General features: G+C 52.8%; 2 protein-coding genes across 5 annotated transcripts; both read right to left on the bottom strand.

Annotated features, from left to right (window-relative positions):
* Positions 1–4,787: 4,787 nt before the first annotated feature.
* On the bottom strand, positions 4,788–26,192 carry SCAMP4 (secretory carrier membrane protein 4). Of its 4 annotated transcripts, XM_036313727.1 has the most exons (8): positions 26,111–26,192; positions 19,747–19,839; positions 19,609–19,656; positions 16,246–16,374; positions 15,782–15,938; positions 14,681–14,782; positions 7,710–7,827; positions 4,788–6,763 (listed from the first exon to the last, which is right to left on the bottom strand). In XM_036313727.1, exons 3-8 carry the CDS (start codon positions 19,613–19,615, stop codon positions 6,584–6,586), a joined length of 693 nt encoding a protein of 230 aa, XP_036169620.1. In that variant the 5' UTR covers positions 19,616–19,656; positions 19,747–19,839; positions 26,111–26,192; the 3' UTR covers positions 4,788–6,583. The 4 variants fall into 4 exon arrangements, with proteins under 4 accessions (XP_036169620.1, XP_036169619.1, XP_036169618.1 ...); XM_036313726.1 differs by lacking the exon at positions 19,747–19,839 and having other exon boundaries at positions 26,111–26,191; XM_036313725.1 differs by lacking the exons at positions 19,747–19,839; positions 26,111–26,192 and adding an exon at positions 20,185–20,239.
* On the bottom strand, positions 20,768–26,188 carry ADAT3 (adenosine deaminase tRNA specific 3). Its single transcript, XM_036313724.1, has 2 exons — positions 26,111–26,188; positions 20,768–22,210 (listed from the first exon to the last, which is right to left on the bottom strand). Exon 2 carries the CDS (start codon positions 22,191–22,193, stop codon positions 21,129–21,131), a length of 1,065 nt encoding a protein of 354 aa, XP_036169617.1. The 5' UTR covers positions 22,194–22,210; positions 26,111–26,188; the 3' UTR covers positions 20,768–21,128.
* Positions 26,193–26,841: the final 649 nt, after the last annotated feature.

Below are 26,841 nucleotides of genomic sequence, written 5' to 3'. Positions count from 1 at the left end.
GCGCGCGTCGACGTCACAGCGCGGGGTGGGGACCCGCGACGCGCCCGCCGTTTTGCGGCAGCAGGTAGCGCCCAACTACGGCCGCCGCGCTTTGCGGCCGCTCCGGGGTTGGTAGGCCGCCGCCCGCGGGGGTCAACGAAGGCTCGCGGCTGCAGGCGCCCGCGCGAGCTGGGAGGGAGCCGTGCCGCGTTCGCCTTTGGGGGATGGTTCTCTCGCCGCCCGCCCCGGCTCACCCCGCCGTTGCCATGGCAAGGCGTGGCTGGCCGCCCCGCCGCGCTTCTGTAACGTCACGGTCTCGCCACCTGATGTCACGGCCGGGCGGCGCCGGGGGCGTGGTCAGCGCTGGTTCTGGCTGACTGCTGGGAGGCCGCGGGAGACGGCCTGGGTGGGGCCAGGAAGGGTAAAGGACTCCAGGGCGTTGGGCCCGCGGTGTGGTCGGGCTTCCCAGGGTCCTAGTAAGTGGTGACGTCAGCGAGGAGACAAGGACAGCTCAGCCCGGACCGCGTCCGCCGTGGGTCACCTGAGGCAGCGGCCTGGGTGCTACCGGGCCGCCCTGCCGGGCACAGGCCTTGCCCACAGCTGGCACTCTGTAATGCCCACCGCCGACCGAGAGGAGAAGGCCCGGGGAGGGGGTGACTGGCCAAGTATCTGCGGTAAGGCCCTGCGCCACCCAGGACAGGGCCTGGAGAACCGATGCCTGCCCACCTGTATGCCCCGCGTGCCCCCTGGGGGCATTTTAAAGTCTGGGGAGACACATCAATTCCAGTATTTATTAAGCGCCTTCCATCGGCTCAGGGAATAGAATGGTGAGCTGGACTCTCGGCGTTGCTTGCTGGGGAGACCTCAGTCCTGGGGAGAAGTGGGGACAGGAGTGCATAAATGGACACGATAGTTTTTTTAGAGGATGTGTTATAAGGTGGCGTTGGGCAGTGACTAGCTAGCTAGATAGGGTGCTAGTGGGGGAGGAGAATTAAACCGGAATAGGATGGTAGAATGACAGTGGTTAGGGGCCAAGTCAGGCCCTTGCAGAGGCAGGCTTTAAGGCTTGTCCTGCCCCAGTCCTCTTCCTATAGTTCCACGTTTAATGTTACCATCTTCAGGAAGCCCAGGCACCTCCTGCAACTGTTCTTTCTCACTGCATCCTGACCCTCTCCAAGCTGAGCCTCGTCATAAAGGAGTGTGTGTGTCTAAAGTCAGTCTCCTCGCCCTGGTTTGTGTGGGTTGGTGGTTGGAGCGTCATCCTGTGCACTGAGTGGTCCAGTTACGATCCCCAGTCAGGGCATGTGCCCCGGGTTGTGGGTTTGATATCCACTTGGGGCATGTACAGGAAGTGACCTATCAATGTTTCTCTCTCTCTCTCTCTCTCTCTCTCTCTCTCTCTCTCTCTCTCTCTCTCTCTCATCAATAAAAAGTGTATCCTTTGATGAGTATTTAGATAAATAAAAAGGTAGATAAATAAAATTCGCCTCCTCCGAGGCCAAAGACTGGGACTGCTTTGTTCACTGCTGTGCCTGTACATACACTAGGCACTCTGTATACGGGGAACAAAGGAAACTCCATAGTCCTCCCAGATTCTGGAGAACTTGGGGTTTTATTTCCTCAGGCTTCCTGTTCCATCTCTTCTACTCTTGAGATTCAGGAAAATCTGCTTTTAGGTGCTCAACTCCCACGGGGCACAGGTGGCACCATGGTATTCCTCTCCAAAGGTATTTCAGCCTTAAAGCAGAGCTCTAGCCTCGCCCCTGTAAAAGGCAGGGTGGTTTGGGCAGCTGAAAGAATGCAGAAAGTGAAGAGGCCAATTTAGGGATTTTGCCAGCCAGAGTCTGTGTGACTATGGGTAGGCCCGTGACCCTTTCCGGTCCTTTCCATCTTCATCTGTATGTTAGGACTGACGGTGTTGTTGGGAATAGGAGTCCATGAATTAATAAAGAACAGCCAGCATAAGGCCTTAATGAACATATGTCTCTCTAATCACTTGGGATCTTTGGAAAAGCAAACCGCCTTTCCAGCTTCCTTGTTTTTAACCCACTTCAAATATGATCCACATGTTCCTGTGTCCTTTGGGCTTTGATCACGGGGACACTGGGAAAGCTGGGGTGTGAAACAGCTCCTTTGGGGTTCTTGATAAAATATTGTACAGAGGATGAGCTGGTCTCCCCATGACCCCTCAGAAAATCAAACAAGCCCTGGCCGGTTTGGCTCAATGGATAGAGCGTCAGCCTGTGAACTGAAGGGTCCCAGGTTCGATTCCAGTCAAGGGCACATGCCCTGGTTGTGGGCTCAATCCCCAGTGGGGGACTTGCAGGAGGCAGCCAATCCACCCTGATTCTCTCTCATCGTGGATGTTTCTATCTCTCCCTCTTCCTTCCTCTCTGAAATCAATAAAAATATATAAAAAGAAAAAAATAAAATCAATATCTTGGCCAGTAAATTCTAAACTGCTGTGGATTTCACAGAGAAGCCAGCAGGAAGAGCCCCGTTCTATCTTTTTACCGTTACGAGAGGCAGGTTCATCTGTGTCCCACTTCCTGGAGAGACCCCAGGTCAGGCTCAGGGCTGCGTCCTGGTGTCCAGCACCAGCCCGGGCACAGCAGCTGCTCTGGTTCACTTTCATTGAAATAGTGTCCCCTGCAGGCAGGGCTCTCCCCACATAGTGCAGAGACTCACTTGGACGTGCACATTCCCATTTTCAAGATGTGAAAACAGCCCTGGCCGGCTTGGCTCAGTAGATAGAGCGTCAGCCTGCGGACTGAAGGGTCCCAGGTTCGATTCCGGCCAAGGGCACATACTGGAGTTGCAGGTTTGATCCCAAGCTCTGGTCAGGGCATGTGTGGGAGGCAACTAATAAATGTGTCTCTCACATTGCTGTTTCTCTCTCCCTTGCACTCTCCCTTTCCCTCCCTTCCACTCTCCCTAAAAATCAATGGGAAAAAATATCCTCAGGGGAGGATTAACAAAAACAAAAAAGTCTCGCAAGCTGGCAACTAGAAACTACTAGGAGGAGGACCTCCCGTTCCACCAGCCTCCTGCCACTAAGGGTGACCCATCGCCACACCTGGCCACAGTTAGCACCCCCCTCTGGATCCTGCTAAGGGGTCCTCTCAGCCCACCGCTCCCCCAGGCATCCTCAAGTCCCCTCCTCCTGCCACACCTGAGGCACCCTTGGGCTTTGTACCCACTGTTCCATGAATACAGCTCTTGTCCTGTCCCAGGGACACTGTCCCCTGCTCCCAACCCCCTAAGTGCAGCCTCATCAGGGCCTGGCAGTCAGCAGATTCTCCAGCCCTGGGATGCCTTCAGCTTTCCTCTTGCTTCAAAGCCAGTGGTTCCCCTGCAGGTACCCAGTGGTAGCCTTGGAAGCGTGTCGCCCTGGAACCTGGAAGGGGACCTTATTTGGAAATGGCATCTTTGCAGATGTCATTAAGAATATTGAGATGAGATCATCCTGGATTAGAGAGGCCCCAAATCCAAGATGGTGTCCTTGCAACAGAAAGACACACAAATAGAGATGCCTGGGTGAAGATGGTGGCAGAGGCTGTGGTGATGCAGCCCCAATACTAAGGATGCTGGAGCCCCCAGAAGCTGGAAAAGGCAGGTAGGACCTACCCCTGGAGCCTCCAGAGGGAGCTCGGCCCTGGAACAGTTTGGTTTTAGATTTCTGGCCCCAGAATGTAAGAGAATAAGTCTCTGCAGTTTAAGCCACCTATCTGTGGTCCTGTCACTGCCACCTTTGCCAAGGGTCCCTTCTCAACTGTCCTTGGTCCTCTCACCTCCACCACGTCCTGGGTCCCTACATGTCTCCACAATGGTGCCCTCCACCTCCTCACCCCCGCCCCCGGCCCCCACCTATTTCTCACTTTCCCAGTTCCTTCCTTTCCTGCTTTGCACCATCACCAAGCCCACCTCCTACCCAGCTGGGGGACACCCATTCTCAAGGCATGTCCACCCAATCCATGTTCCATACACCACTGGACATGTGCCTAAGGCACAGTGCTCCCCAATCTGTCTCCTCACTTCCTGACATTTCCTGTTACTCCCATCTCTCCCAGCTTCTGGTGTCCTTGGCTCACAGACACATCTCCCCAATCTCTGCCTCCATCTTCACAAGTGCCTCCCTGTGTCTGTGTCCAATGTCTCCTTTATATGACACCAGTTGACTTGGATTAGGGCTACCCTGGCCCAGTATGACCTCACCTTAAGTGCACCTGCAAAGACCCTATTTTCCAAATAAGGTTCCATTCTGAGGTCCCAGAGGGTCAGGACTTCCACATGTGATTTTTTGGGGGGACAGTGTCCGGTTCCTCTCTAGGTCTAGTTTCCTTCCCATGTGGTAGTGTCCTGTGGAATAAGAGTCCCACGCTCTCTCCTATGTGGGGGTGCCCAATCTTTGCACTGGCAGGCCCTGAGGCTCGGCCTCTGTAAAACAAGAGTCACTTCTAGTCCAGCTACACCTACCATTATTTTCCTTTATGATAAACTTTTATTTTCTGTGAATTTCCCTTTTCAAATGAAAACTATTGAATGTGAAGAAAGTAAGTTGATTTAAAAGAGACCTGAAGGAAACCACACTGCAGTGACGTGTGGCCGTTATATGAGGGCAGATGCCTGGGCGCACGGTGCTGGGCTGAACTGGGCTCCGTCCCTGGTGCACAGGGAGGTTCAGTGCTTATAGGGCAGGGCCTGCCTATCAATGGAAACTGGGTCCAGGAGCACAGGCTGTCCTGGTGGTATTCTGTCTGAGGCTGTACACGCATACACCCACCACAAACAGCCCCTGGGAGGCCTGGTCTGCTGCAGAAAGGATGGATTTATTTCCAGAATATTTTCCAGTAACAAAAACTACTTCAAAATAAAGTAACATAATCAAAAAAACAAAAACACCTACTACAACGTAACCAAGGTGCCATGTACAGTGGGGTGGGGAGTGGGGTGCTCCTGTGTGTTCATTCTGCGCCTGGTTAACCGGCTCCGTTACTAATGGCATCCAGTCACAATGAGATTCAGTCCACAATGTGCCCAGAGTGAGCCATCTGTCAGTCATAGGAAGCTGGCTTGGGGATGTTACTGAGAACCCGGGGAACCTAGGGTTTTGTTTTCCATCCAGGAGGACTTGCCCTTCAGGGACCCAGGCCCAGGTGCTTCCTCAGGGGCCATGGCCACCTTCAGACACCATGTGGCATTCAGCACAAGAAAGCAAAGCAAGCGAATATGGACACATTCTGGCCATGCTGGAGCTTCTGGAGAGAATGGCATCCCAGCAGAGCGTGGTGTGACAGGGATGGGTCCATGGCCTGCCCCAGGGGACAGGCAGGCAGGGGCCAAGGGGCAGCATTAATGGAAGCCTGGACAACATGGGCTGAGAGGCCATCAGGGCACCTCCCTCAGCCCGTCCATTCACAAAGGTGCTGTGGCAACATCCAGTTCCTCCATCTCAGAAGGAACTAGAAGAATTGAGAGGAGAAAAGAAGTGACGGTATTTAGATTCCTCAGTAAGGCACAGAGATTTGTCACATCTTGTTTCCTCCTGAAAGGCTGTTCTCCTGAGAAATGTGATCTGCTTCCACACATCCAGAAAATGGCCGTGTGGATCACAGCCTGAGTGGCTGGCCCAGCACTCACACCTCTAGACGGTGGTAACCCTGGAGCCATACATACTCTGATGAGATGCACCTGTTTTCCTGTTTGCATGGTGGGGAGAGAAGCCCATGTCCCCACCAAAGGGTTCAGTCCCAGGTTCTGGATCTCGATGAACATCCTGCTGAGGCTCCCTGTACAGGAGCAGCCAGCCCAGGCATTGGGGTTCTAACACATGGGAGAAGAGAGCGTCTCTGGGGGAGAGCAACGGTGGACAGAAAGGCTGGAAGCAAGCTGGTCAATGGTCATGAACAGCAGTTGAGGACCAGTGCAGAGAACTGGGACAGATGGACAGGGAAAAGCTGAGATCATGGCACTGAGGCAGTGAATTAGCCTCTGGCCATCCCCGTGAGCCCCCAGCTGCAAATGGATAAACTCAGGACAAAATGTTGAGTAACCAGCTGTGCATCGTGTCTACATCACCAGCAGGGAAGAACCTCCCTCTTCCTGAGCACTGGGCGAGGGTGATGGCCCTGACAGGAGTGGCATGAATTTGAGGAGCCCTTCTTAGTGTCCCCAGCACTGGCATGGAGGGCGGCCAGCCTCCTTCCAAAATCAGTCCTCTGAGACCCCAAGGGGAGAGGGTGTGGCTGCTGCAGTGGACATTATGTGACCAAAAGTTTTCAGGAGCAAGAGAGGCATTTCTGCTGGCTGGCAGGGCCAGCCGACTTCTGGGCAGTGCTTGCAAGGACCTCTGCTCTTGGACGTGAGATGAGCTATGGGCACGGGTCCCTGAGAGCTGCTGGGCTCTGCCATCCCACCTGGAAAAGGTCCCGGTGGCCACCAACCCCTGCTGCCATCCTGGCTGGGGGAGGAGCCTACCTGCCACCTGGGAGGGACAGGGGACAGATGCTTAGGGCTTCACTGGACCCAGCGTGGATAGGGAGTGGATAGGGAGGAGGAGGAGGGCTGGAGGTGGCAGGCAAGCAACAAGACCAGTCAGCTCCCTCTAAGGCCACTGGCTACCACTGGCTGGATAGGTGGGTACAGTGGGGTACTCAGGCAGGCTATTCCCTGAGAAGTTGTTGAACTGGGCCTCCCGAGACAGTGGGTCCCGCCAAGTGCCGTTGTTCCACTCTGTCTGTGCCTTCTGGAAGCTTCCACCGGTTCCCCGGTAGATCCTGTGTACCTGCAGGGCAGAGGGTGGTAGCAGAGGACAAAGATCAGTACTTCTGTGAGTGATGTGGAGGCCGCTCACGTTTAAGGTTGTGTTTTTCTTAAAGGAAGTACAAAAGCCACAGAAAGGTCTGCGGAAACTTTAGAAAACATGTTGAATCTAAGACTGAACTCAGAAGACCCAGCTGTGAGCCACAGCCCCTGGTGCCTCTTGGTGCTAACCTCTGTTGCCCTGTGAGGCCCACCGCATGTCTGTCATGGAAAGAGGCTCATCCTGTCATGGATTTGGGGCTTTTCTCTTCCTGTGACTGCCCCTACCCAACACCCAGTGCCTGGAGGGCGGCTCTGGGTACTCTTGGGCAGTGGTTGGAATGGAGAAATCCACAAGAAACTTGTATGACAATCATTTGATGGCCTCCTGACATGGGAGTGTCAGGCCCAGACAGTGCACAAAGCCATTCCTGGGTGCTAGTAGTGATCTCCACAGCAGAGACCCCTGGGGACAGACCACTGACTCCCCACCAACCAGAAAGGCTGAGCTGACCTGCCCTGGAGCATGTGGGGTAAGCTGTTTTATTTCATTTTACTTTAACTACAAATTTGAATTTAACTACAAATGACAACACATAGCCAGTGTGGACAGATCGAGCAGTGTGGACCTGTGTGTGCTGGGGACACACCCAAAGGTAGGTGTAGTCAGTAGCAGCTGACACTGTGCTATTTCCCCAAGTCCTTTGTCCTTGGAGGGCCACTGTAGGCAGACAGGTGGGGTGTTGGCCTGAGCCGTTGAGGGTCCTGACTCAGAGAGACTTCCCTGCTGATGGAAATCATGTCACTTCCCGGACACTATACTGTCTCTTGCTCCTGAAACGGGAATAAGACAAGTCCCCAGGGCCAGGAAGGTCAGGTGACAGGATGCATGGGAAGAAGCCAGACGTCTCAGGACCCAGAGGACTTACCTTCATGATCACAATGGCCATCATGGCGGCTGACATTGTGAACATGATGGCCGGAAACAGCATGACCACGGCAGCTCCAACACTGGTCTGGAAGAACCCGATCGCTGCCAGCCAACCACTGCAAGGGGTAAGAGAGAGTGTGGGCGCCCGCATATCTGCCGGACAAGGGACCACTGCCCTTCCTATGTAAAGAGCTCTGAAAAAGGAAAAGGGGGACGACCTGCAGAGCAGTGGGAAATTCTCCCAAGGACTACCGAGGGTCAATAAACTCACGAAATAATGCCCAAACCCACCAATAAAGTCACGCAAGTTAGAACAAGTGTCATTCTCCTACCGTCTATGGGCAAGTGTCATGCATATAGGAAATGGAGACACGAACACCACTCTGTTAGTGGCAGTGTACACCCTTTCTGGAGGGCATGTGGCATTATCTGTAAAAAGACTCTTACCCCAACTGTTTTAATTCTAAGAACTTACACGACAACAATTGTTTGGAATAATGAGAAACTGGGAGTACCCGACACGACCACCAGCTGGGAACAAGAACGTAAATTATGCTACAGCCACACGACAGATTACTAAGGAGATGGTAAAAAATAAGAGGGGAAAAGGAAGTTGAAGCTCAGCCGGCACAGCAAGGTCTACGAAATAAGAACATCACCGGCCCGCATGAAAAAGAATGTCCATCTGTTTATACATGCTCCCTCTGGGAAGGGAAGTCAAGAAACACAGTATTTTTTAGAATATTTTTTCTTAACAAGTAGTAAAACCACAGAGTTCAAAGATTAGGAAATTTGAAAGAATATACAATAAACAATCTCTCTCCTGCCAACCCCGACAGCCCCCGCATCTCAGAGGGAACCAATGTGATCTGTTTGCTACGTATTCTTCCACAGAATGTTTATGAAAACATGCATGTGTATACTACAGGCACATGCAAACATGGTACCCGCTCCCGCTCTGTGAATGGAGGAGGAACATTCTACATACACTGCTTTGCACTGTGAGCAAAACTGGGCAATGGAGGGCTCAGGTGGGCACTGGGAGAGATGGACAGGCAGCTAAGGCGGGGCGGCTGGACCCTGTCCTACAGGGAAGGGGATCACCCTCAGGCTCCTGGAGGGGAGGAGGCACTGCCTGTGATGGGGATCTCCCACTAGATCTGGAGCCCTAGAACAGGAGGCCGAGTAGGTGGTGGTGGTGGTGGGGCCCAGTCTGAGGATCATGGTCTCTGAGGGTCCACATACCTACAGTTGGGATTGTAGAATGGGGAGCCTGCTCCGTGGCACTGCCTCCCAGACTCACCAAGGAGTGAGCTGGCAACTGCCAGCTTCCCAAAGAACAAGCTCATCTATGACCCAGAATGACATCCCTTGCAACAGCAGGTGATAAACTGGCCTCAATCAGCTACAAACAGATGACAGAGTAAGCCTTCTATACCCCAACCATATCCAGAGAGGCCAAGACATGCAGTACGGAGAACAGGAGGATGGAGAGAGGCCTGGGCACAGAGGGAGGGACAGGGCGGGGAACAAGGGAGCCAGGGGTGCCAGGTGCTCCCCCAGAGCCACTCAGCCAGGGGCACAAGGGGCCAGAACTAGGGAGAAGGGGCAGAACAGGAGAAAAGACAGCAGGGGACACAGCCTGCAAAATCTGTGGAAGAATCTGGCAGTTCCTCAGGTTAAAATTAAAATAGTTACCTTGCCACCTAGCAATGCCATTCCTGGGTATACACTCAAAAGAAAAACACACGTCCACACAAAAACACATAGAAATTTCTCAGCAGCGCTACTAACAATAGCAAAAAAAAGTAAAAAACAACCTAAGTGTTCATCAGCTGATGAACGGATATACAAAGTGTGGTTCATCCACACAATAGAATATTATTCTGCCATGAAAAGGAGTGAAGCACTGACACTACAATGTGGATGAACCTTGAACACATGCTCAGTGAGAGAAGCCAGACACACAAGGCCACACAGTATGTGATTCCACTCATGTGAAAGTCCAGAACAGGCACATCCACAGGGACAAAAAATACATTAATAGTTGTTAGAGGAAGGGGGTTACTGTTGATGGGAACAGGGTTTCCTTTGAAGGGTGATGGAATATTCTGGAATTAGATGATTACATACAACCCTGTGAATGTATTAAAAACACTGATTTGTACACCTAAAGCAGGGTTGGGAAACCTTTTTCTGCCAAGGGCCATTTGGATATTATAACATCACTCATAGGCCATACAAAATTATTAACTTAAAAATTAGCCTGCTATATTTGGTCAAACATTTAATTAATCACCCCTAATGCCTTGGCAGGGTCAGACCAAATGATTTCACAGGCCTTATACAGCCTGTGGGCCAGACATTCCCCATCCCTGACATTCGGTAAAGGGTGAATTTTTTGTCTGTGTGTGTGGAATGTGTCTCAATAAAGCTGTTACTCGAAAAACCCAAATGTGGGACATTGCACAGGACAGTCAAGCCCACAGATCAGGGAGAGGCAGAAAAAGACACCAACTCATAGAAACAGGCGCCGCTCACCTGGGTCTGACGTGCACACTCTGCTAAAGCAACAATTAAATCCACCACAGAGCCCCTGGAGGGACTCGGTTGGTTGAGCGTCGTCCCCGTGCACTGCAGGGTTCCTGGCTCGGTTTCCAGTCAGGGCACATACCTGGTTGCGGGTTTGATCCCCAGTCAGGGAGTATACCGAAGGCAAGTGATCAGTGTTTTTCTCTCACATTAATGTTTCTCTCTCCCTCTTTCTCTCTTTTCCTCTCTACAAAGATGTCCTCGGGTGAGGATTTTTTAAAAAGGGCTTTCATGGATACTGCTGCAGAAATGCAAATGGAGCCTGCAGTCTGGGTGGGGGCAAAGGTGTCAGGGAGGTGGGTGGATGGCAGCACTCTATCCTGTCCCTGTACCTTCTGTAAACCTCGGGGTAGCAAGGTTAAAAGGCTATTTAAAAAGGAACAGGAGCCACTCAGCCGGCATGGCTCAGTGGTTGCGCATCGACCTATGAACCAGGAGGTCATGGTTCGATTCCCAGTCAGGGCACATGCCCAGGTTGTGGGCTCAATCCCCAGTGTGGGGCGTGCGGGAGGCAGCCAATCGATGATTCTCTCTCATCATTGATGTTTCTATCTCTCTCTTCCTCTCCCTCCCATCATGGTCATATTTACAAATGATATGTTTATATATTCTAAGTGTCCTTCTTTTTTATAGATTCACAGGAATGTGTTTGCAGAGCAGACCAGTGTGTAGGGAGTGACAGGTCCACATGACACAGGCCTGGCGGGAGTGGGTGACTGTCACAGGGTCCCTCTTGAGAGCATCGCTTCTGCTTGGGGATGAGCTGAAAGTCTCCCCTGAAAACTGTCCCTTCTGGTCCTTGCTCTCACCCCACCAGAAAGTCCCTCTACCCTGTTCAACCCTGGAGAAAAAAGATGCCTGAGCCCTAGCCGATTTGGCTCAGCAGATAGAGCATCAAACTGTGGACTGAAGGGTCCCAGGTTCAATTCCAGTCAAGGGCATACGCCTGGGTTGTAGGCTCAATCCCCAGTGTGGAGCATGCAGGAGGCAGCCTATCAGTGATTCTCTTCCATCACTGATGATTCTCTCTCTCTCTCTCTCCCTCTCCTTTTCTCTCTGAAATCAATAAAATATATTAAAAAAAAAAAAAAAAAAAAAAAAGATGCCCAAGTGCCCTGGCTGGTGTGCTCAATGGTTAGAGCATTTGTCCGTACACTGAAAGGTCAAGGGTTCATTTTCCAATCAAGAGCATGTACCTGGCCCTAACTGGTTTGGCTCAGGGGATAGAGTGTCAGCCTGCGGACTGAAGAGTCCCAGGTTCAATTCCGGTCAAGGGCATGTACCTTGGTTGCGGGCACATCCCCAGTAGGAGGTGTGCAGGAGGCAGCTGATTGATGTTTCTCTCATCAATGTTCCTAACTCTCTATCTCTCTCCCTTCCTCTCTATAAAAAATCAATAAAATATATTTTTAAAAAAGAAAAGAAAAAAAAAAGAGCATGTACCTGTACCTTGGTAGCAGGTTAGATCCCTGCCCCTGGCAGGGTGCATGCAGGAGGCAACCTATCGATGTTTCTCTCTCCCTCTCCCTCTCCCTCTTCCTCTCTCTCCCTATTTCTGTCTCTATCCCACTTCCACTCTCTCTAAAAATCAGTGGGAAAAAATGTCCTTATCTGAGGATTAACAAAACAGCAACAAGATGCCCGTGCATGCCTGTAGTGCAAACCAGATGGTGGGGGGACATTTGGGAATTGAACTCTGGGGGCTGCCTGGCCCTAAAATACCTCTGCAACTACATCATTCGCACTGAACACCTGCTCTCCTCCTGGAGTCTGGAATCTTGTACCTGCCAGGCAGAGCGGGGTCCACATGACCAACCCCAATGAGAGCCCTAGGTACTGCAGCTTCTGTCACATTTCATTTTGGGGTAATTAAGTGTATTCTGTGGGACCCCACCAGGAGAGGACTCTGGAAGCTTGCATGTGATCCCCCCTCAACTTGTCCTACACACCTATCCCCTCAGCTCATTTTGCTGTCCTGTTTCTGTATAAACCACAGCCAAGAGCACAGCCATCTGCGGAGTCCTGAGGTCCTCTCCGAGAATCACTGCACCTGAAAGACTGAGATAGCACCTTGCCGGTCCTCCCGTATCTGGGAGGACCACGGAGAAACCCAGGTCCACACAAAGCGCATGTCACCACCAACAGGAAGAGCAACAACAGGAAGATGTAGGGACATGTATCCTAGAAATGATCTCAGGAGAAAAGCAGATGATTTTGAGGCTCTACAGAGAAGGGCAGAAGAGACAGCAGGAAATGGACAGTAAGGAAGGAGCTGAGAGGCGGGGTCTGAAGAGGCTGTGAAAACTCACATGAGCCTCAAGAAACAAACAAGACTGTATGACTTCTCACTGCCGAGGACGGGCCACGGTGGCTCTCCCAGTGTACACAGGGAACGACAGGGAGGAAAACCACAGAAATGATGGCAATAGGCATCCCAAAGCAAGACCCAGGCCTAGCCGGTTTGGCTCAGTGGACAGAGCATCGGCCTGCAGACTGAAGGGTCCCTGGTTCGATTCCAGTCAAGGGCACAGGCCCGGGTTGCGGGCTCGATCCCCAGTGGGGGGCGTGCAGGAGGCAGTGGATTGATTCTCTCCTATCATTGATGTTTCTATCTCTCTCTTCCTCTCCCTTCCTCTCTGAAATCAATAAAAATATATTATATTTTTTTAAAAAGACCCAGAAAAAGTGGACCAAGAGGACTCAAGGACATGACATAAGAAAATATCCCTCCCCTGACCGGTTTGGCTCAGTGGATAGAGCGTCAGCCTGCGGACTGAGGGGTCCCAGGTTCGATTCTGGCCAAGGGCATGTACATTGGTTGCAGGCACATCCCCATTAGGGGGTGTGCAGGAGGCAGCTGATCGATGATTCTCTCTCATCGATGTTTCAAACTCTCTATCTCTCTCCCTTCCTCTCTGTAAAAAATCAATAAAAAATATTTTTTTAAAAAAAGAAAGAAAATGTTCCTGAATCGGGAGCTCTAACTACAGAGAGAATGAGCTACTGTCATTCAGAAAACAATCAACCAAAAGGCCAAACACATCATGGCACTCCCAGGCAGTTCTCGTGTGAAGAGAGCCAACCCGAATGCCTCTTACCCAACACTGGACACCAAAGACACCACCTGTGGCTGGTAACAGCCCCGATGTCCTGGTCCCAGTAACTCTTGACACGTCTGTCATCTCATGTGGTAAAGGGACTTTGCAGGTAGGATGAAGTTAAGGCCATGAAATGGGGATGACCCTGGATTACCCAGGGGGCTCAGTGTCATCACAGGGTCCTCACATGAGGGAGGCAGGAAGGACAGTAGAAATTTGGGAGAGGCTGCACTGCTGGCTGTGAAGATGGAGGAAGGGGCCATGAGCCAGAGATGTAGCACCATCAAAGCTGGAAAAGGCAGGAAATGATTCTCCCCTGGAGCCTCCAAAAGGACCTGCCCCACCCACACCTGGGTTTAGCGCATGAGACCCACGTTGGACTCCCCCAAACTGGAAATGAGACGTTTGTTTCATTTTAAGTCACTAAGTTGGAAGTAACTTGTTACAGCAGCCATGGAAATGTCATCTAATACTCTAAAATCAAGCCAACAGAAGGCCGGATCTCTCGCTAGATCAGCGGTTCTCAACCTGTGGGTCGCGACCCCTTTGGCGGTCAAACAACCCTTTCACAGGGGTCACCTAAGACCATCCTGCATATCAGATATTTACATTATGATTCATAACAGTAGCAACATTACAGTTATGAAGCAGCAACGAATAATTTTATTATTTTTTTTAAAATATATTTTATTGATTTTTCACAGAGAGGAAGGGAGAGAGATAGAGAGTTAGAAACATCGATCAGCTGCCTCCTGCACATCTCCCACCGGGGATGTGCCCGCAACCCAGGTACATGCCCTTGACCGGAATCGAACCTGGGACCCTTCAGTCCACAGGCTGACGCTCTATCCACTGAGCCAAACCGGTTTTGGCAGCAACGAAATAATTTTATGGTTGGGTCACAATATGAGGAACTATATTTAAAGGGCCAGAAGGTTGAGAACCACTGCTCTAGAGGGTGGGCTCACAGGTTGCTGTTCTCCAAACTTTCCTCCTAGGACACACTGCTGGCCCATGCCTACCGGTCTCTTCCTTGTGGCCAGCGTGGCTGGTAATCAAGCATTCACAGGCACTGGGTACCAATGTGGAGCAGACACCCTGCCCCTCAACCTGGCACCTCCTTGGAGCATTTACAAAAGCAGGAAGTAAATGTCTGTTCTCCATCAGCCGTCAGAAGTTGGGGTCTATGTTACAGTCTCAGCCCGCACGGACTGACCCAGGTATTCACGCACATGTCTGTAGTTAACACCCACCAAGGCGGCCACATTCACTGACTTACCAAGCACCCCATCCTGAGAAGCCGACAGCCTGGAAGACGGTCAAGACAAACTGGGCTCCGAAGATAAAGAAAAATGTCATGAAATTGAAGGAACTGTCGGCCCTGGAGAGCGAGAGGAATGACCATTATGGCTGCCCCAGCCTCTCAGTGACAACAACCCAGAGGAGAATATGAACACAGAAATATTCTCCCTTCTTCAGGTACGACCTGCATGAATTACTGCACACATGCTCACACAAGTCTCTGACCATGAGGGGCCTAAACACTGCCCCTCTGAGAAGATGCTGCACTGATGGGTTCCTTACTGGAAAGGTGTATAACAGTGATGGCAAACCTATGACACGCGTGTCAGAGGTGACATGCGAACTCATTTTTTTGGTTGATTTTTCTTTGTTAAACGGCATTTAAATATATAAAATAAATATCAAAAATATAAATCTTTGTTTTACTATGGTTACAAATATCAAAAAATTTCTATATGTGGCACGGCACCAGAGTTAAGTTAGGGTTTTTCAAAATGCTGACACGCTGAGTTCAAAAGGTTCGCTATCACTGGTGTATAAGAACTCTTACCTCCTAAGGATGGGATTTAGGGACCATCCAGAAGCAATACACCTGAGTAGCAGGGGTCTGACTGGGGGCCAATGTTCATAGAAGCAGGTTATGTCCAAAGGGGCTGGGGAGGGGATAGGGGGGACTGCTAATGGGGATGGGGCTTCTGAAGCAGTGAAAATGTTCTGGAATTGGATGTGATGAGTGTACAACCTTGTGAAGACTCTAGAAACACTCAAATATTAGGTGAGTTGTATGGAATGTGAAATATAACTCAATAGAGTTGTTAAAAGACAATATAACAGGTATCTGTGGGTTGTAGTGCGCAGACCCCGATACAAGATGTCATCCAAACTAGACAAGAGAAAGGGAGGGTTACTAGCACCTGGGTTAGGGTGACAGGTGCAGAGCAGGCACAGGTTCCAAGTGCAGGAATCAGCATGGAGATGTGCACACACAGCTGGGGGCATCCTGGCTACTCACTTTTGAACCCACAGCCAGCACAGACACCCCAAGGCCCCATGAGGGCATGGCCAGGCCCCCACTTACCGGAAGGCCTTGTAAGCCGGCTGGAACCAGCACACATAGCTACAAGGGGAGAAGAGCAGCAGCCAGACCAGGGCCAGGCCAAAGTTGGCTCCTGAGCCACCTCCAATCCACCAGGCCAGGCAGGCGACGAGGTTGACTGCCAGTGTGGTGCAGTAGACTGGATAGGGGAGACAAGGAGGTTTTAGCCGGGGTTTGGGGGTTAGACAACCTCCACCCCACTACACAGGGACCGAAGGCCAGAGAAGGCTCAGGGAGACAAAGGTTCCTGCCCAGTGGCCCACCTGTTCTGTCCATCACACCATGCCGCCTCCGGGACAGAATTTTATCAGAAAGGCAGTTATTACAAAAACCTCAAGCTCTCCCAGCCCGAGGATGGGGCAGCCTCATGACCTGGGCCTGGCCTGGGTCTCTGCAGTGGTGTGGGGAGCCCCCCACCCCACCCCCCAGCCAACCCCACTGCTCACACAGCCACAGCCGGTAGATCCTCTTCACTAGGACCTGATGCTCAATGGGGATCTCGTCGGAGAAGTTCTGGTAGAAACAAGGCTTCAGAGGGATGAACTTGGGCAGCGGCGGGAAGTTGTTCTCCTTTTCTATGGGGACACAGAACACCATGGGACTAAGCCATGCTGGGGGCAGCACAGTAAAGGCCCCAAAGATGTCCCTGTTCCGTTCTTGGGACCTGCAGACATGCTGCCTCACACGGCAGAGGGACTTGGCAGATGGATTAAATCAAAGCCCCTAGGATGGGCACGACCCCGGATTCCCGGGGGGACCCAGTGTCCTTACAGGGTCCTCTTAAGAGGGAGGCAAGAGGGTCAGAGGCAGAGATGGAAGAGGCTGAGCTGCTGGCTGTGAAGATGGAGGAGGGGGCCATGCCAGGGATGTGGTGCCTCTAAGAAACTGGAAAAGGCTGCAAAGGGAAGGACTAGCCCTGCCCACACTGGGTTTAGCCACATGAGTTAGTCTGTTAGACTCCTGGTAAATCCTGTTTAAGTCACCACATTTGTGGTGACTTCTTAGAACCGTCACAGGACACTCACACAGGCTCATAGGCAGAACCCAGATACTGTTAACACCTGTGGCCGGGGAAGGTTCTGGCACTTGGAATTTGTGAGATCCTATAACAAACAGCCACACACTGCGGGTTTAAAACAACAGATTTTTCCTCTTATAATATGGAAGCCAGAGGTCAGAGATCAAGGTGTCCCAGGTCCACGCTCCCTTGAAAGGCTCCAGGGAAGGGTCCTTCCAGGCTCTACCAGCTTCTGGGGGCTCTAGGGATCCTTGGATTGTGGCCACATCACCCCAGTGTCTGCCTTCATGGTCACATAGCCTCCTCCTGTGTTAGTGTTCAAATTCCCCTTTTCTTTTTTCTTTTTTTTAAAATATATTTTATTGGTTTTTTACAGAGAGGAAGGGAGAGGGATAGAGAGTTAGAAACATCGATGAGAGAGAAACATCGATCAGCTGCCTCCTGCACACTCCCTACTGGGGATGTGCCCACAACCAAGGTACATGCCCTTGACCGGGATCGAACCTGGGGCCCTTGAGTCCGCAGGCCGACGCTCTATCCACTGAGCCAAACTGGTTAGGGCCAAATTCCCCTTTTCTTATAAGGACACCTGTCCTTGCATTAGGACCACCTTACCACAGTGTGACCCATTTTAACTAACACCCTTGCAAAGACTCTCTTTCCAAATGAGATAGGTTCCAATCCCAGGTACCAGGCGTCAGGACTTGAACATGTCTTTTTGGAGACCAACAGCATGGTAAAGTCAGTGCTGCCCTGTTGCCTCTCAGTGTCCTTCCACTTCACCCCACTGCCACTGGGCATGCTTCCTGAGTACCTGCCGGGTAACAAAAGACAACACACACGGAGCCCTGTCCTCGGCTCCTTCCCAACAGGGGGCCAACAATCACTGTGACAGGTGGGTATCTAGGTGGAGAGCTGAGGCATGCTGGGTGCTGTAAAGAGGAGCCACCAGGGCAGGTGGGGGCTATCAGGGCAGTGCTAGGGGTATCCGCTTTGACCTAAAAGCAGGGTCAGGGTGGCTTTACTAAAGGGTGGCATTTGAACTAAGACTCAGGAAAGTGAAGAAGGGAGTTCAGCAGATTCTGGGGGAGGATGCTGCCAGTGCAAGGCCCTGAGCTGAGGTCCTACCTGTCTTGGAGCAGTAAGATCAGAGGCTGGAGGAAGGAGAAGGTTGGAGTAGCCACACCTTGTTGGCCACTGAAAAGCCTCAGACATTTACCAAGTAACACAGAAGCCAGAAGTGTCCTGACCTGCCTGACTCTCTAGGACAGTGGTCGGCAAACTCATTAGTCCACAGAGCCAAATATCAACAGTACAACGATTGAAATTTCTTTTGAGAGCCAAATTTTTTAAACTTAAACTATATAGGTAGGTACATTGTTAGTAACTTAATTAGGGTACTCCTAAGCTGGCCTTTGCTAAAAACGTCCTCAATCTGATTGAGGTACGTTCGCTGAGGTCGACCCCTTCCAACTCTCCCATCCACACTTGTCTTGTATACTTGTTTCGTCTATCTCCTTTCGTTCATCCTCTCTATATGTCCAAACCGTCTCAACACACCTTTCTCAATCCTCAACACTACATCTTCTTTCACTCCACAACATTCCCTAAAATTAACTTAATAAACTTTACTTAAAGTTTTAAGTCAACTTCACACTGTACGTGTGCGTCCACACGTGGTATTTTGTGGAAGAGCCACACTCAAGGGGCCAAAGAGCCACATGTGGCTCGCGAACCGCGGTTTGCCGACCACGGCTCTAGGAGACCATGAGAGGCAGGGTTTCCAGCCTTCCACCCTTCCACTGAGCCCACCCAGAGGGATCCCCCCAGCTGGTCACTAACCTCACTCACAGTGCCCGACCAAGCCCTGTGGCCAGGCACCCAAGGCCCCAAAACAGTCCCCACCCAGCCATCCATTCCCTAGTCCCTTGGCTCCCAGGACACGGCAGGGCACCCCTTTCCCTGCCTGACTGACATCCAACCCCCAAAGCAAGAACAGGGTGTCTGCAACAGTCAGTCCCACCAGCACGTGCTGTGACAGGAAGGAGACAGAAAACTGGCTGAATCTTGAGGCTCCTTGAAACCCTGTTTTCTTGGCCAAACATTTTGTGTTGACTTGGAACCCATGGGCCTGGGTTCAATCCCAGTTCTGCCACCAGCAGGGTGCCCAGGGGCCACCACACTTCAGTGTACGCTCTGCCTGTTTTCAAGCAGGACCAGGCAGGCCACCGGGGGCTCACTGCAGGCTTCACGAGGAAATGAGGGCGTCATCTTATGTGTATAGGCATGAACCCAGGTGACAAACCTCAGTGCCCACCTGTGGTGTCAATAAAATGAGCCCCAGGCAGAAGGCCTGGCCACGCTGAACACCAGCTGACAACCCATGTGGAAACTGAACGCTATAAAAATAAAGTTTTTAAAGAAAGCAGCAGCAACCCTAGCTGGGTGGCTCAATTGGTTGGAGCATCATCGCATATACCAAAAGGTTTCAGGTTCCACTCCCGGTCAGAGCACACACCTCGATTGTGGATTCAATCCCAGGTTGGGGTATGTATGGGAGGCAACCAATCAATGTTTCTCTTCTCTCTCTCTCTAATCAATTTTTAAAAAGAAAGAAAAGAAACTGTGCCTCCCTGTGATCCCCTCAGTGCCAGGAGGCGACTCCAACAGCCATCATGGGAGGAGGAACGTGAGGTGGGCGCCTACAGTGGTCCTAAAGGGTCTGGCCACCCGAGGGCACTTCCCGGAGGAACTGAGACACAAACCCCCAGGGCGCCCAGGAAAGACTCACCTGGCATTTCCAATGTGATGGCCTGATGAGGCTGAAGCCTGCAGCCACCTGGAGGGGAAACAGCAACAGTCACCTTGGCTGCCAGGTGACCCTGACACCAGGGGTAGCCTGTGCAACTGCTGTGGCTAGAGTCCTAACCTCCAGGCTATCCACAGGGGTGTCTGGGCTCTTGCCTGGAAGGCCACCCAAATGTGTCACCACATGTCTCATCACTTCCCCTCTGGGCAGCATCTGCGATGGTGGGAGGGAAAGGGTTAGACTGCAGCCCCTGCCATCCCCAGGCCAGCCTGGAGCCAGGACATTTCTGGGATCCCAGTGACCATGCCTACTGTCCTCCTGCCACCTCATCCTCCCCACCTTTTATCCACAGATAGCTCTGAGTGCCTCATTATGGCTGTAGTGCCCAACTGCCAAATCACCAAGACTGGGTTCACACAATCTGGTCTGTAGTTTTTGCCCCATGAGCCTTGCAAAACTGAGGACCCCACTGCAACCCAAGTGAAGCTCCAGGGGACCCTTGGCACCAGAGTGGGGCAGGAGCCATGCTTGAGGCTAAGCGCTAGGAATATTCCTCACCTAGTCCAGGCAAGAAGGTTCCAGTGATACTGAGTTCCATGGAGCCCATCCCTCAGCTTAGCGATATTCCCGAGACCCTCTGTCATGCTCTGGCTGGCTCTCCCTTGCAGGCAGGCAGGCTCATGCCCCACCCATGTCTGGCCACTGCACTGGCTCGCAGGTGGAGCCCCCGCCTGCCCTGCTCCCACAAGATGGGAGCGTCCCCAGGAGCCTGAGCATCGCTTGGGACAGGGATGTCCTGGAATCGCTGAAGTGCCTTTGTGGTCAGACAGTGCATGGTTGCTGGACGGACAAACAGCCTGCTCCAAGTCCCAAACAAACAACTTGGTTCTGGTGCTGACTGCTCTGTGGCAGTCGGCCTTTGGGGACTCCTCTGGCCACCTGAGATGGAGCGGAAATGGGACAGCCTGAAGGAGCCTTTCCATCAGCTGAGTCCAGACACATCCTAGTCAGCAACACCGTTCCAGACCCACAACTCAACTCGGGCAGAGCTCTGGTCACATTTGATTCAGAAGCTCCCCTCCAGCTGTGTACACCCAGGCCCTCGATGGAGGCAGCCCCACAATTGTCAACAGACACCAACCTGGTTTAAGGGCTGAGTTTATTTTCATGGGTCAGACCTGAGATAAAGGGGATACAATCCCAGTAGACCCGTGGACACAGGTGAAGGCGGCAGAAGGAGGGAAGCCTGCGTGCCCAGAGATGAGGCCCGGCTGGGCCCCATTGTGCTCCAGCCCCGGGAAAAGCTTGGTCTAGCAGAAATGCAGCACCACACACCAATGAAGATAGTGTAGGCACAGGTTCCGCGGCTGGGAGGCACGTCCCTGAAATCCACAGACAGGATCGCAGCCCTTAGACAATGAGGGAGCCAGGGCCCAAGTGGATCTGTGAGGAGGCTGAGGCTGGCAGAGCAGAGAACGGTCTGGAACTAGCAAGCTTGGCACCTACGTGTCGGGGTCCAGCTGGCGGCACTGGGCCTCCAGCACACCCTGGAACACCTGGAAACGGTGGTTGAGGTCAGGTCGCGCATGGATGCGGAAGCGAGTGCCCAGGGCACCATCAGGAGAGGGTGCCCCATAGAAGACACGCTGCACACGGGAGTGCACCAGGGCCATCGCACACATGGCACAGGGCTCGCGGGTAATGTAGAGGTCGTAGCCGGTGCACACATAGGGGAGGCCATTATCATCCACGTCCATGTCCTTATCCAGTGTGTGCATAGAGATGGCCTGGACACCCTGGGAGGCTGAGGCTGGGGTGAAGGAACAAGCCGGGTGGGGCCTGAGGTCATAGGTGCCTTGACCCTGGCCCTGGGCCACCAAGTCAATGCACACCATGGTGGCATGCAGCAGGGGGCTGGCTGAGCTGCTACAGTCATGGCCTGTGGCCAGTACCCGGCCTGAGGCCGGGTCCACTACCACAGCCCCCACAGCCCTCAGGCCCCTGGTAGCCGCCTGCTGCGCCACCTGTATAGCCCGCTCCATGTGGCCCTGCATCTCAGCCTGCTCCTGCGCTGAGAAAAGTTGCCCGGCCAGGGCACGGGTCACGTGCTTGTCCTCATGGAAGGATGTGGGCCAATGGGCACGCGCCTCCTCAAACTGGCCCCTGGTCAGGGGTGGCCAGGCAGGCACAGGCACCAGGAAGGGCTGTCCCAGGCCTCGGGGATCCACTGCCGGATGTGGGAGGAGCTCAGCCAGCGATCGAGTGCCTGCAGCGGGCCCTGCCAGGCAGAGCAGCATCTCCAGCACGTGTGGACGGCCAGCATCAGGGCTCGGGCGAACCCTTTTAAGGTGAGGCTGTGCAGGCAGTGGGTGGACGGCTGACACCTCCTTGAGGAGACGTGAAGTCTGGCGCTTGTCGAGAATGGGTGCGGCGTAGGCCAGCACCAGCTCCACGTCCCTGGACTGCTGCTCGGACAGAACAGGAAGGGCTTGCCACAGCGCAGGCTCTCGATTTGGGCTCTCGGCCTTCTTATCCTCACACTGCTCCGTGCAGCCCAGGGGATCCATCCTTGGCAGGGCTCCGACTGTGGGAGACAGAGATTGGAGCAGAGCATCATCTGTCAGCCACAGGAGGCCTGGGTGAGCCGAGGAGTCCATCCTAGGAGTGTGCTGAATCTGAGGGCTCATCCGAGAGCCCCAGCCCAAGTAAAATGCATCACTGGTCATGTTCTCACTCAGGTCCTACCAACTCTTGATTGCAAAGTTTAAACCGCCATTGACTTTTTATTTTTTCCTTTTTCTTTGAGATGTGCTGTGAGCAAAAATGCACACTAGATCTTGGAAACTTAATACAAAGACAAGAACGTAAACTATCTCATGAATTGTTTTCATATTGACTAAGTGTTGTAGTGATGACACTATGTGTTTTAGGTTAATTAAACAGTATTAAAATTAACTGCACCTGTTACTTTGTACTTTTTAAAAACATGGTTTCTAAAAAACTTAACATTATGTATGAGCTTCTTATTCCCATTGTTCAGGGCTGCCTTGGCGAATGTTAGAGAAAAATCACAGATAACCTCAACTGGATTCAGGAGGAGCTCAGATGCAGCTGCCCGGCCAGAACTCACTGCCCAGCTGGGGACGTGGAGTAGGCCAGCTCCTCCTTCCTCTTCCCTGTGGACAAGCAAGTGTTGAAATCGTTTTACAACAGTCGGCTTTTACTGCTCATGACATGCCCCGCGGCTTACGCCTAAGCTCCATGTGCCCTCATTTATTTATCAGCCAGGCCCCTCAGAGGGCACGTAAGATCCTGGCCCACCACAATGTGTCCTAGGCTCATAATACCGGTTTGACAAACATACTGAACTAGGGTGCCAGCGGCAGCCACAAAAAGTGGAACTCACGAAGGGTGACCCTCATGTGCCCACAATGCCTGTGCTGAGTCCCTAATGCCAACTCTGAAATCTGCTCCGAGCACACACCATGCCCAGGATCCCACGCCCCACACGGCCTTCCCTGGACCACAGAAGTTCTCACTGTCTGTACGGCAAACACAGCCTGACTTGTCCTTCTAAAAGTGCAACCTCTGTCTAACCAAAACAAAACAAATGACAAATAACGGAGGCTGCCTTTGGGACGCGTCTGGCTGGGCCCTAGAGAGGACGGATAAATATCACAGGATGACCACCATCTGACCCAGCAACTTCCCTCCACTCCTAGGCATGAGCCCAGAAAAACTGAAAACCCACATCCCCACAGAAACCTGTACACACGTGTTCACAGCAGCAGGATTCACAACAGCCAAAAGGTGGATGCAATGGGTGTCCACCAACCGATGATAAACACAATGTGGCCCGTGAATACCCTGGAATATTACTCAGCCATGAAAAGGAATGAGGCACTGACACTCACCACAGGGCAGAAGGACCTTGAACACATGATGCTTGTGAGAGAAGCCAGACACAAAAGGCCACACAGTATGTGATTTCATTTATGTAAGATGTTCAGAACAAACAAATCCACAGAGACAGGAAGTAGATTCCTGATTACCAGGGGCTGGGGGAGGTAGGTGAGGGTGACTGCTAATTCGGACAGGAGTGATGGAATTGTCTGGAGTCAGATAGTGATGACATTTCCACAACCCTGCGACTATACTAAAAACCACTAAAATGTACACTTTAAATGAGTGGACTACACGGTATGTGAACTGTATCTCAATAAAACTGCTACGAGAGAAAATGGGGAGAGGAAAGGACACCTGGCGAGCCACTAGGTCAGCAGACCCCAAACAAGGCCCAGCATGTCGGAAGACAGTTGCTTTTACGTAATACCAAGTCCATGTCCTCACGCTTTCACCAATGGGCTCCCCTACTCCTCCCAACGACCTGGTAGCGAGAATGTGGGACTGTTCCCTTTCTACAGGACAAGACCAGGCTCCCTGAGTGGAGGCTCTTGACCAGGGCACACAGCTGCTGCTCACCAGCTCACCGACTGCTTTCCGAGCCCCTCTGCAAGACAGAGGTTCTGAGCCCATTCTACAGATGAGAAATAAACAGGTTCCACAGAGAGAACCCGAGCCCCCATCCCGAAAGCCCCGCGGGGAATGCCAGTCCACCTACAAACAGAAACTGCTCGTTTTTGCTGAAACACATCCAGGGATCTTAAGTACGGCACCCCGACTCCCCCTACAGCCCTCCCCCACGAGGTCCTGCCCAGCTCAGTCCCTTCCCTGGGTGCGTCCACCTCCTCTGCCTGCAGCGATAGTTGCCTCCTAAAAACGTCTGTGCTCTGGTCTCCAGGGGGAGGCAGACAACCTAGTCACACTTATGGTAGTGGTGTCTCTGCCCCGGGTGCCAACTGTCCAGGGCCAGAAGCGCTCAACTGCACTGGCAGATCTTGGAGGATCTAGTGCAGGGGTCCTCAAACTACGGCCGTGGGCCACATGCAAATACAAATATTGTATTTGTTCCCGTTTTGTTTTTTTACTTCAAAATAAGATATGTGCAGTGTGCATAGGAATTTGTTCATAGTTTTTTTTTAGACTATAGTCCGGCCCTCCAACGGTCTGAGGGACAGTGAACTGGCCCCCCGTTTAAAAAGTTTGAGGACCCCTGGTCTAGTGGACCAGGGAGATGGATCCCTAACTGCAAGGCCCCTCAGCAGCTTAAGACTACCTGCTGCCCCAAGGCACCAAACTGGAAAACAAATGTGTGCCGGCATTCCTGGCAACACTGGGCAGAGCAGGCGGGGGAGAGGAGGGTCGTGGCCCTAGGGTCCCAGGATGCGTGGACTCTGGCGTTAGGAGGGACTTGGTAAATGGTGCTTCTTCAGTGAGCTGGGTCAGGCTCTGCAGGTGACAATGTAAATCTCCAACAAGAGGCCTTCTTTTACCCTTGGATTAGGAAGGCCAGAGCCTGCACCTGGCTGTGTCCTGAGCAGACTGCCTGACTCACCCCCACTGCAGCTTTCCCCTCTGGGAAATGGGGATCCATCACCACCACGCAGGGGGGCAGGGGCAGAAAGTGAGCGAGGCCAAGAGAACTGTCCTGGACTGATAAACAATCCCACAGCCCCTCGAGGGCCCTGTGCCCTGTCTGTGGCAGCAGGAGGGCTCTTCAGAGCAGGGCCTGGAAGCCAGGCAAGGAGGGTAGGGAGACCTGAGCAGTAAGGAGACCTGAGTGCTGGAGCCTCAGAGGCACCCACAGTTCCTAACGCAGTTTCGAGGTCCTGGCTCTACAAAGAGGAGAGGGCCGAAATCTGCATTTCTAACAAACTCCCCAATGGAGTGCAGTCGCCAGATAACACGTAGGATACCGTTAAATTCGAATTCTAGAAGAGGGGAGAATTTTTTAGCATAAGTGTGTCCCATGCAATTTTTGGGACATACTAAAAAAAATTACTCGTTAGTGAAATTAGAATTTAATGGGGCGCCCTGAGCGTCTGCTAGGCCTGACACCCTACAAGTGGGCCTTCTGCGCAGTAAGAGTTGGAGAACCTTGGGCTGTTGGGTTTGGGAGAGACCTCTTACCCCGCGGTCGGGGGTAAGAAAAGGCCTTGAGAACTCACACTTCCTATAAGAGCAGAAGGACCACCAATGTTTAGCATGTATGTCAAGATTAGGGACCTTCGCCCAAAGCGCACAAGAGGCTGGTCAACCCGCAGCCTGGTGGCAGGGGCAGGCCCTGATGATCCGGGGGCAGGGCGCGCCGGAAACAGCTGGACACACGGGGTCTGATTACCACGCTTCAGGGGCGCACGCAAGCGCAGAAGGAGGAGGGGCACCAGGAGCCGGGTTGTCCTGTGCGCACGCGCACACGCGACGCTCCCCCGGTCCGCCCGAGGCGCGCGCGAGCCCGGCGCGGTCGCCCCCTCGCTCCAGCGCGGCCGGCGTCCCCCTCAGCCAAGTCCCCCGCGGCCGCCCTCGCCCCACCTCCGCGGGAGCCTGGGACACGACAGCCGAGACCCGGAGGCCGCGCGCTTACCTAAGGAGACGGACGCTAGCGCTGCGCTTCACCAAGCGTTAGCAACTGGCCCGCCCGCTCCGCCTCCGCCTGGCGCCGCGGGGCACGACGGGAGCGTAGTTCCAGGGGAGGGGTTGGCGCCAGGGGGCGGTGGGGCCGGGACTACAATCCCCACAGGGCCGGCCGCGGCCGCCTCGCTCCGCCCCTATGTGGGGTTGCTGGTCTCGTGACCCGCAGGAGCGCCCAGCGTGCTTTTCGTTGCGGGTTCGAGACCCTACGGGGCGTGGGCGGGGGAGGGGCGGGAAGGCGGCCTTTTGGAAAATCAGCAGAGTAAGGGAACGGAGTCAGAGGGGCACACGACCCCCGCTGCAGTCGCTCACAGAGCTCAGTTCCGGAGAGGCTGCCCCACTGGGTGGAATTACCTTCCCATTCTGGGCTGAGGCCCTGGCCAACTCCGGGCCTCAGTTTTCCCATCTGTACAGTAGGCGAAGAGGGCCTCTTTACTTTCCTGGACAAAACATGCTCATTTTATGAGCAAATCTAGTTATTCATTTTAGTTAAACAGGTTTAAACCAGTGATTTTTCAACCAGGGGCAACGGCTGGGGACATTTGTGGCTGTCTTGGCTGGGTGGTGCACCTGACATCAAATGGCATCAAAACCTGGAGGCCAGGGATGCCATTCAGCACCCTACAGTGCACAGGACGCTCCCTCTAAACAGAACCGGCCCAAACGTCCACACTGCAAAGGCTG

The sequence above is a fragment of the Myotis myotis genome, unplaced genomic scaffold (genome assembly GCF_014108235.1).
Source record: "Myotis myotis isolate mMyoMyo1 unplaced genomic scaffold, mMyoMyo1.p scaffold_m19_p_6, whole genome shotgun sequence".
Taxonomy (NCBI): Eukaryota; Metazoa; Chordata; class Mammalia; order Chiroptera; family Vespertilionidae; genus Myotis; species Myotis myotis.
Note: the sequence above shows the minus strand (reverse complement) of the source record. Positions and strands in the feature narration are given on the sequence as shown.